Genomic DNA, 10,418 nt, shown 5'->3' with positions numbered 1-10,418 from the left:
AGTTGTCATTGTTGTTTCGCAGGCCTAGGCCAGGCTCAAACCCACCAGCCTTGGTGTATGTGGCCGGGCCCTACTCACTGAGCTATGGGCGCCAAGCCACCATTCATGTTTTTAAAAGTCATTTTCTAGTCACATGAGCACATACGAAGGCCATTTTGCAATTTGGGTGGCATATAAATGTGACTCCTCTCTGCTCCACTCCCAGCTGACTACAACTTGATAACAGGATGATTCTCCACCACCTCACCTGTCCACAAGCAAGATACCACCTGCACTCCCACCTCAGGGGCATAAGGGGTAACTATTCTGCACTCAGTAATCCTCTTGGGGCATTTATTAACCTCTCCTCTCCCTTGTCCCCCAACTATCCTATAGAAAGAAATGTGCCTGTCTGGCACACTATCTCAGGTAAGAATAGAATTACAACAGAAGGATGTTCCTACAACAGTAACTGTCAAGCCCATATTCCTGAATGAAAACCACAGAAGCAAGAGCCCACCTGTTCATCTACCTGGGTGTGTGCTCTGCAGAAAACAGGAAATCCAAGAGTAACGCCCGGGAATAAACAGTGTCCTAGGTACTTATTTTACAAAACAGGACGCAGCCCCGGATGCCTCCCTTCTAAAACCAAACGTGTATTCCTTACACGGAGGTACTGAGGTTCCGTCAAACACCACGCTGAGCAACAGTTTGCTTTTCGTGCCAAACACCATCTTAGGGGAATCAAATCTTGTCTTTTATTTACTCAGTTATGCAAGTAAAAACTCCAAGTGCGGCAATGAAAGGAAAAGAAAACACCTCAAATCTAGAAATTCATAATGTAAGTGACTCATCTCTTAAATTTCTGCGCGTTTGCTGTAAAATCCTGGATGAAAAGAACCTAGAACATGAGCAATCTTTGAGACCCGGGCTGCCAGCGTTCTGTGTGAATGTCACCTGTTGTTCCTACACGATACAGCACAAAGCCTGGCTAAGCAGAGCAAGGCAGGTGAACATCTACAAAAGAACAAGCCGAGGGTGTCCGCAGAGCCCCAGAGACGCGGACGCAGAATTTCTCAATCCCGGGTGCAAAAATTTTTTGGGACCAAGACTCCCTGCCCCGCGCACGGACGCTTCAGCGCGGCATAATCAAGGGCTGCTTATTTTCCTAAAACTTGGAGGAAGTGTTAAACTTGAGAAGCTTTTTTAAGAGAAACAACAACAGCCCCCGCGCCCCGCGCGCGCAATATGTTTCTTTCACCCTTCCCCCCACTTTTAAAAGAATCAACTAAACAGCTAAATGGAGTTGGGGCAAGCGGATTTGGCTTTCAATGATACCATTTTAATCAAAACTCAGCTTTCTCTGGGGTGGGGGGTGAGGTGGATGTGGAGGAGACAAACTCCTGCAGCGTGAATTCTGTCCTAACAGTCCCCGAGAGACGAGGGCAGCGCTTCCTCTACTTTCAGGACCCCAAAGCTCCCCCCATCCCGCGACGCCGGGAAGTCACCCAGCCGGTGCTGTCGGCGTGCCCCCCACCCCAGGTTCCCAGGCTCAGACAGGCGCGTCCCGCAGGACAGCCGTCAGGGGACCCTCCCGGCTCCTCAGGCCCTGGGGTTGGGGTTGGGGGAGGAGAGCGGAGTCGGCCCGGGAGGAGACCAGTCCCAAGGTCCCACCAGGGGTCGTGTGGTGGAGAGGGCGCCCTGCGGGCTGGACATCGAGGAGGGAGGGTGGGGGCTGAGGGGATGCAGACCGTCCAGCGCTAGCATGGAGGGGAAGTCCTTGCAGTTGGAGACACCCGTGGAGTCGGTAACGCACGTCTTCCACAGGTTGGCCCAATAGGTGGCGGTGGTGATGACCGTGCCGTCGATGGTGGACACCTTCCAGTAGTCGGTGGGCAGCGTAGAGGACACCAGCACCCAGCCCGAGATGGAGACCAAGAAGGCGATGATCTCCGAGGCGGTACTTGCCATGCCGCCGGCTGCAGCCGCGCTCTCGATTGCGCTCCCACTAGGCTCCGCGACCCCCCGCGCTCCCGGCCCTGCGGCTCCGCCTCCTGCCACCGCCCCTGTCCCGCCCCAGCTCCGACCCGCCTCCGCCCTGCCGACCCGGCGCTAGGGGGCGCGCGCGGCCCGCACCCGGCTGCCCCGGCCAACTGAGCCCAGGACGCGTCCGTGGAGGACACCGAGGGCCCGTGGGGCGCTCACGGGCACCGCCCGGCTTCTCTTCCGGCTGCTGGCCCGCGCCCGCGGTTGGGAGGAAAGCACGCGGTCGCTTTCGGGATCCTTGCAGGGACAGACTGGCAGCCGGATGTGGACAGCCTGCCGCACCCCCACCTCTCCTCCCTCGACCCAGTCTCCCCCTCCCCCACGGCAAATAGCTTGGCTTCCCCAATCCCTTGTAAAAGCAGCCAGGAAAAGCCTTTTGTGTGCCCAGCAAGGACACGGTCTGGTAACGCAGCCCTCGGTTTGCTGAACTCTAAAGGTTTGCGTGCCACGCTTGTTTGGGTGACCCCGTTGAACTTGCCGAGGACGGATCGCTGTGCAGGTTCTGGGCTAGAAACCGGCTTTGCCCTCAGAATTCTGCAGCTCTTTTTGGCCTGGTGGTACGCGGAAAGTTATGGTAAAGAGGTGTGTGGCCCAGGCTAATATTCGAGATGGCAGCCCATGGATGGCGCAGGATCCATCGAAGACGTCCAGTCTTGATCGTGCTATAGGTCCCTTCCAGCTTCCAGTTCTGTGTGTCTGTTCTATTGAAGTGATGCTTCTGCCACGTTGGAAATGTTCTGTAACTTGTTTGATTTTTTTTTTTTTAACCACCTCCATCTCCCACGCCTGATTGAAAAATAAACTTCTTCCTTCCTTCAGAATTTCTTCGTTGCTGTCTCAAGGTAAACATAAAGATCAGGGTGTACTTCCAGCTTCTGAGGTCAATCTGGGCATAAATGAGAGAACAAAGACACTGGCTTTATTATAGGGTTATTATTTGTCCACTTCAAGTTCTTGCAGTTCTTGGTATGAACTTTCAGGGTTCACTTTTTGCCAAAAGTTCCCAAAGGTCTAAAACCCATCAATCAGTTCTCTGCAATAAAGCTAGTGCTAACCCTCTGTTTCACAATCTTTAGGTAGGGACACTTAGGTTCATTGTGAAGAATTTCTTCATCTCACTTTGTTGTTTTTTTTTTTTTTTTTTTTACCAAAAGGGTGGAGAATGAAATTAGAGGCAACTAGGTGACTTAAAAGAGAGGAAGCTGGACTGAAAACTCATTGAAATTCAGTTTTGGAAGGGCTGTTGAAGCTGGATAGGGACATGGTCCGCCCTCAGAACAATCATCCTATTTCCAGAGATAATATTCAGCCCAGCTCCACCAGTCAGAGCCAAGCATTCAGCGCATGGCAAGAACATCTATGCTGTTTCTTTGTTTTGTTTTGAAAGCCCTTTTAGAAAGTTTTTCTTTATATTGAGTCCAAATCTATGTCTCTTTAACTTGTACCCAAATGCTGTGATCTGTGCTCTGTGGCAACAGTCAGTGAGTCCAACTCATGCATTGCGCAGCCCAAAGGAAGAATGTATTTGTGTCTGTGACTGTCCTCTCCTGGCTTGTGTTGGTGGGATGCAGACATGGGTACCCTCCTGTTCTGCTTTCAATCCCCACCTGTCCTGATGTGTTGTGGTGGGTTAAACTTAAGATCAACCTTCCTAACATCTTCTCAGCTTCCCTGCCATGCAAATCAGTCACCTCTTAGTGACTGCAAAGTGTCCTCTACTCTTTTGTGTGATTTACCTTTTTTGAGTGCTTTTGTCATCTGGTTTCTTGCCTCCTAGCATATTTCCACTATTATTTCTATGCCATGTTCCTTTCTGAACTGTCTGCCTATTTCTGATCCAATTCACTGTTTGAGAAACACAAAAACTAAAGAACCATAACATTCCCTACAAAGTTTCCTAAATTAAAAATTACACAAACTTTGTTTTTTATTTCTTGGCCTTGATTGACAGTATCTGCTGTGTCTCGCCCATAGTAGGTACTCAGTAAATTATTTGATTCTTTTTTTTTTTTTTTATGAAACAAAACCCTGACTTTCACACACAAAGTGTAGTGCTATGACCTTTAAGACTCAAGCAGTTCCTAATTTATCAGCTGGTTGGTTCTAAGTTCTACCGTTTGCATCCAAAGGCACATTGTTTTAAAGAAAGAACCATAAAGAATGGTTTGGTGTTTTCAACCTGTCCCCAAAGCTTATTTAACATATAATGTAGCTGTACCTATTGTACTTAAAACAAAATCCATAAACTCAGATCACCATTGCAGTGTAGCTTCTAGAGGAAGCAAATTCTGAAATCCAACTTGGGAATTCCCCTCCTCTCTCTCTCTCTGCTATATCACCCCAGTAATCACTGGGGGTGGCCATGGTGGCAGTACTTCTAAAACTTCTAATGTGTAGCCAGGCTGAGAACTACAGCATTAACCTGCCAGCCTTCATGTACACACATATACGTACAAACAGTTAAGTTAGCATGACAGATGGTGTACATTACAGGGAGAAAGAATATTAATCTCTTCTTTGGAAACTTCAAAAAAAGAAATATTCCATTACTGTAAAGATTGTGGCACACATTTTCAACCTATAAGAGGATTGGAAATACCACAAACAATCCATAAATTAAATTCCGATAGCAGCACTATTAGTTCCTTTGCCAGGTAAAACAGACTAGGGTCGTCATGCCTGTGGACTTGATTAATTTTTCTTTTACTTTTTACCCTTTGTTCTTTCTATGAGGTTGACCAACCCTAAACCCTTTTCTTTTTCTTCCCTAGAATGCACTGCATATTTACCGTGAGTGCCTGACCAAAGAGTGAAAAAATGTTAAGCTTTTTTTATACCTAAAGAATATCGTATAATGGATAAGCATTTGGTTGAGAATGTCTATCTTAAGCTTTCAAACCAATTTAGTCAGGAGAATCCTGAAAGTGTTATAGCGTACTACATAATCCAATGTCCAAAAAATGAAATTAGACCACAGAGAGATTTTTAAAAGGAAGTAATGAATAAATGGCTCGTTTCACTTTAAGATTATGGAGTCCCAAATCACCTTTGCGGTTCACCTGTGAGCCTGTGAGAGTATCTTTCAGGTGATAAATGCTTCCTTATTTTCTTTAGGATTCAGTTCACTGAAATTTTTCTTTAACCATTTGTGACAGACTATTCTTAATTTAAATATAAAAGCAAATACATTGAGAACATTGCTTCCTCTAAATTATTCAAAGAAGCATGTTAATTAACAATAATTTTGTCTTTAAAAAAATCCTAGATGTTTTTCTAATATGAAAACTACTCATGGATCTATAAATTAGTAAATTCAACCTGAAGACATAGGATGCCCTAAAATATACTGACCCTTTCCACTTTTGAGGCCTAAGTCACTGGGATTGGTGTTGGAAGTTATTTTCTTTGGCATCATGATGGTTGTTAAGGAAGAACAGAGGATCCCCCAACCCCAAGTTGTTCAATAGGAGTGAAAACCAGTTTGGCCAACTGAACAGGAGATTTGCAGAAATTCTTTACTTGAGATTCAGTTCACCTGCCAAAGAACACAGGTGTGCCTTTCAACAGCTCAAGGATTTTCTAAGCATCAAATTTGGTTTCAGTATATATTAGCTCCTTCCTAGATTCCAGTGAGGTTGCGTGCTGCTAATCGGGTGGGAAGAGACTGAAGTCCTAATACATGCATTACTAACAAAAAAAACAACTGCCCAGAAGCCAGACATTACAACTCATTAAAGAAGGCATTAATGCCGATACCAAGATACTAACATAGCGTATCTGTGTTCTTTTTTGCCTTCCATTTTCCCTAACACTGTTGATTTATCTTAATGTTCTATACAAATCCCATGATATTTGTGGTCTACTTAGCGTGAAAGCTACAGAGTAATAGGAATAGTTACAGAATGAACGCTTGTTCTTACCATCGCATCACTGTTCGCGTATAAAGGTATATCCACACACACACTTTTTTTTGCAAAATTTAAGTACACAGATAGTTGCCTTATTTTGGCATTTGACAACCTCTGAGGCTGTACTGCAGAATGTTTCCATGGGATTTGTCACCCATTTGTTTGAAACCCACACATTCCCAATTCTGAGTTATCTTAGGATCATTTAGATTTCTCTTGAGCCTCTGGAGGGGTAAACTTTGGGCCTCAAGAGCTCCCAGCTGACCCCTTTCTAACCTGGAATGACTCTCATCCTGGGATGCTGGAATCTCCCAGGCAACTTGGATGTGTCAGGTGCATTTTGATGGTCCATGTGAGCACTTGATGGTTATTAATCCCACCTACCCACCCAAGTCAGGGCAGTAAGTAAATCTATATGTTTGGGGCAAGTCATTTTATTTCTCTGAGTTACAGCTTCTTTATTTTGGATTGTAGCCCGGACCACTTCCAACTGTTAAGGCCTCCGAGTCTGTGAATATTAATGAACTCAGCCACTCAGACAGCATCCGCAGTTCCCTTCAGTGTTCTCACTGCCTTATGCCCTCCTTCTGTCCACCGTTACTAGATTCAGCGTGGGTGTCTTATGGAAGTGTGTTTGCCAGATAATGCCTGGAGAAAATCTTTTAAATGTCTTTCTGTGTAGTTTTCTGTCATTTGTGTATCTGGATCAGGAACATTTCTGATACAACTCAATTTGCTTATGAAATGGTGACATAATGGACAGAGGACAGAAGATGGGACGGCCAAGACCTAAGTTAAAATTCTAGATCTGAGTGGCCTGGAGCAGGTCACCTATTCTTATTCAGCATTACTTCTTCAACTATACAACCAGAATAAATAACAGCTTCTCTCCAAGGCAGGGCGAGGGTTAGAGACAGTGTATAGGAAGGGCTGGGTCGGGGTAAATGCCGGGTAAATCACGGCTATTATTCAGTTCACTCGTGCTTCTCATTTCTTTGCGTCTCTTTGAAGTGATAAAATTACAGTTTGCATAAAAATGGTATAACTCAGTTAGACCGACAGGCGGTCAGTGAATAAGGGTGAACTGCATTGCAAATCTCAAAGTAAAAGGAGGCTGGTGCCCAGGTCAGGAAGCCCAGTCAGAGCAGAGATTAGTCCAGCGTGGGGAGGACCAGAGGGAAGTGCCAAATGAAACTAGAGGACAGTTAAATTTAACAGGGAGAGTGAGGGGAACAGAAGTGGGAGGAAGAAGGCAAGGGGCAAAACGTACAGGTATGGGAGAAGAAGAGATGGGAAGTCAGGGAGAAACAGACTTAATGGAGGGATGTGAAACACCGCTGAGATGAGAAGGTGGGTGGAGGACGCTACGACAGCGACTGCGGAGAATGACTGTTACAGCCCTTGACCTTCTGAGTTACTAAGTAAGGAGTGGAAAGCACAGTCTAGTGCCTTTTACCAAATAGAGAGACTTACACCTCCCCCTGGCCCTCGGAATAGAGCTAGTACAAAGCTTATCCCAAACTACTCAGGAATCCCAACTCTGCCCTGTGGCTTACCTCATGGGGAAAATTATAGAAAATTAAAAGATAATTCTTCCAGACTTAAAAGTACATATTCTAGGGCTGGGCGGGGTGGCTCACATCTATAGTCCTAGCACTCTGGGAAGCCAAGGCCGGTGGATTGCCTGAGCTCACGAGTTCAAGACTAGCCTGAGCAAGAGTGAGACCCATCTCTAAAAAGAAAAAAGCTAGGCATTGCAACGGGCACCTGTAGTCCCAGCTACTCAGGAGGCTGAGACAAGAGGATCTCTTAAGCCCAAGAGTTTGAGGTTGCTGTGAGCAGTGATGCCATGCCACTCTACCAAGGGCAACAAGTGAGACGCTGTCTCAAAAAAATGAAATAAAATAAAATATACAACTCAAGGCTAGGTATGATGTACTCTTAGCATCTGGAAGGCTGAGGCAAGAAGACAGCTTGAGCCCTAGAGTTTGAGGTTGCTGTGAGCTGTGCCACAATGGCACTCTACCCAAGGGGACGAAGTGAGACTCTATCTCAAAAAAAGGTGAATATTCTTACAAAAACAGACCCGTAAACACTGATATCGGCAGCTTTTAGGTACCAGCTGCCATGCTAAACACCTCACTCATTTGCTAACAACCCTGCGAAGTAGGAACTATTTTTAGTTCTCTTGTCCACATAAGGTAACTCAACCACACAGAAATAGAGTCACTTGCTATGGGGGTTGGGGTGGAGATTTGGTTTCAATTTAGCCAGCTCTCTTCTAAAGTCTACCCTTCTTAAAGAGAGATTGCCTCTTACCAAGCCAACTCTCTGTAGTTTGTGTAGAGTCATAGTCAATACTTTGAATGTGTGACCAGACACATACAAAATGCATTAAAACAATTGTAGGCCCCTTGATTTGTCCTTGTTTTTTAGGAAAATTTCTCTGATAATCAAAATTATTTGCATACATACATAGAGGGAAAATGGGAAATTATAACTAAATGTACCTGTGTTTATAAAGCATTCATTACAAAATTTTATAAAATATCTCTCTACATGTTGATATACAAATATTAAAAAATGCTAAAAATACAACATAAAATGTGAGTTTTTTTCTATTTATGGTGACCTTTGGGGACACCTGTGTAGTTTTTAAATAAATTTCACTTTCACTTTATACTGTTGACTGGCTCTTATAGTCTTTCTTGCACAAAGCCAGGTATCCACTTGGACTTCAAGTGGGAAGTCCTTCTCTTTCCTGGGACACATTCAGAAATATTTTTCTTAGAAAAAGTGTCCAACCTTTTTGACAACTATACAGATTAACTTATGACCAGAATAAATTGTACGGTCATGGTAAATAAAGTTAGATAATTTAAAAAAAGGTATTTGAACGGAGTACCTGGTTTCCTTACTTAATTCTAGTATGCTGCTAGATCTTACAGTAGGTGAACTGAAGTTCACTGACATGGTGTTGAATGGCATCCTGAGCAATGCAGATTCATGATGTCACAGTGTGGACCTGAAACGTTTTTTGTAAAGTGTGCATGGGTGTGTATGTGTATGTGGCCACACACACAATATGAAGAGTCAGTTATAGAATTCTTAAATCTGTCTCCTGCATGCTTGAGTTCTGGACTGTGTTCTTAGGTTGTTGGAGCCAACCCAGCTGTCCTGAAGGGCAGCAGTGCTCCCTCACTGAGCACCCACCCTTCCACCCTGCCACCCCAGATCAGGGCCTTCTGCAATGCACATTGTTTACTGTGCTGTGGACTTTTCTTCTCATGTTTATTTTGTTTTCTGGTGATGTTTTGACCCATGTTAGAAAACCAAAGGGCAGTGTCATGTTCAGATCTTAAAATGCAAGTTTTCTTGCCCACTTGGAACACTAGCTCAGCTGCCATAAAAACGTGCAGGCAGTGCCTTTAAGGAAACGGTGAAGACTGATTTTCAACCAGTGTGCCACGAAAAGTTTTTAAAAATCATTAATTAAATTATGTGCAAAAGATACTCAAAGCACAGAAAGTATATTCTTTTGTTGTCATTGTTACTGTCTTTTTGATCAACACAATTTAAGTGTGCCACAGAAGTTTAACTATAAGTTCAAGTGTGCCACGAGATACAAAGGCTGAGAAACACTGGGTGAAGAAAACAGAGCCCATCCGAGACTGCTGAACTTCACCTGCCCCGGGGAGGACTGGCCAATCTATGGGAACAGTGGTATAGAGACCTATGGCCAGGGGTTGTGTTGACTTCTGGAGACCTGAAAAGATGGAGGAAGCCAGAGAAGAAGGCTGAGAAGCACCCCATGAGGACGGTGCTCAAACAACTCGAGGTTCGTTTCCTTTTCTTCCCCTTTCTCGAACAGCATCTTTCTCTCACTCAACCAATTCTATTAATAAATACACTAAAGGCATAGTGCACAAAGCAGACAAAATCCCTGCTCCAGTATGGCTGGTCCTTCGGGAGACCCAGAGCAGGGAGGACAAACATTTAGGATAGTGAATGATGTGTGCCAAGGAGGAAAAACTGCTGGGGGCAGGAGGATATGAAATGGATGTATATGTTGGGGGTGGCTTTTAAGCTTTAGTTAGGTGGCCAGGGAAGCCCTTCCTGAGAGGATGGCTTTGGGGTAAAGACCTGAAGGAATCAAGGGCATTGCCATGTGGATGGCAGCAAGCATGCCTTCTCAGAGCAGGGCGTGTCACACTTGTCAGAGCAACATCCTTGGAGAGGCAGAGGCCATGGAGGGCAGAGGCAGTGAAATGAGACAGGGAAGTAACTGTGTGTGGATGTGGGTGGGGATGTGTCTTTGTGTCGTCTTCACATGTGCTGTGGTCTGTGTGGGCCCATACGTATGTGTATGTGCATCTGTCCAAGAGTCTTCATGTCTGTGATTGTGTGTCAGTGTCTGTGTGTGTATTGTGTGTGTGTGTCTGTGTATCTCTGTGTGCATGGGGATGGGGGTGTGTGCCTGTGTTG

At 45.1% G+C, this 10,418-nt stretch overlaps 1 protein-coding gene across 1 annotated transcript in view; it reads right to left on the bottom strand.

The window, feature by feature from the left end:
* The window catches only part of CLDN10 (claudin 10), a 23,215-nt gene extending 21,265 nt beyond the window's left edge, over positions 1 to 1,950 (bottom strand). The window contains exon 1 of the mRNA XM_003789624.3: positions 1,731 to 1,950. Coding sequence (XP_003789672.1) covers positions 1,731 to 1,950 — 220 coding nt within the window. The remainder of the gene's footprint in view (positions 1 to 1,730) is intronic.
* Between the last annotated feature and the right edge of the window lie 8,468 nt (positions 1,951 to 10,418).

The sequence above is a fragment of the Otolemur garnettii genome, unplaced genomic scaffold (genome assembly GCF_000181295.1).
Source record: "Otolemur garnettii isolate 467f Iridium unplaced genomic scaffold, OtoGar3 scaffold00034, whole genome shotgun sequence".
NCBI classification, from domain to species: Eukaryota; Metazoa; Chordata; class Mammalia; order Primates; family Galagidae; genus Otolemur; species Otolemur garnettii.
Note: the sequence above shows the minus strand (reverse complement) of the source record. Positions and strands in the feature narration are given on the sequence as shown.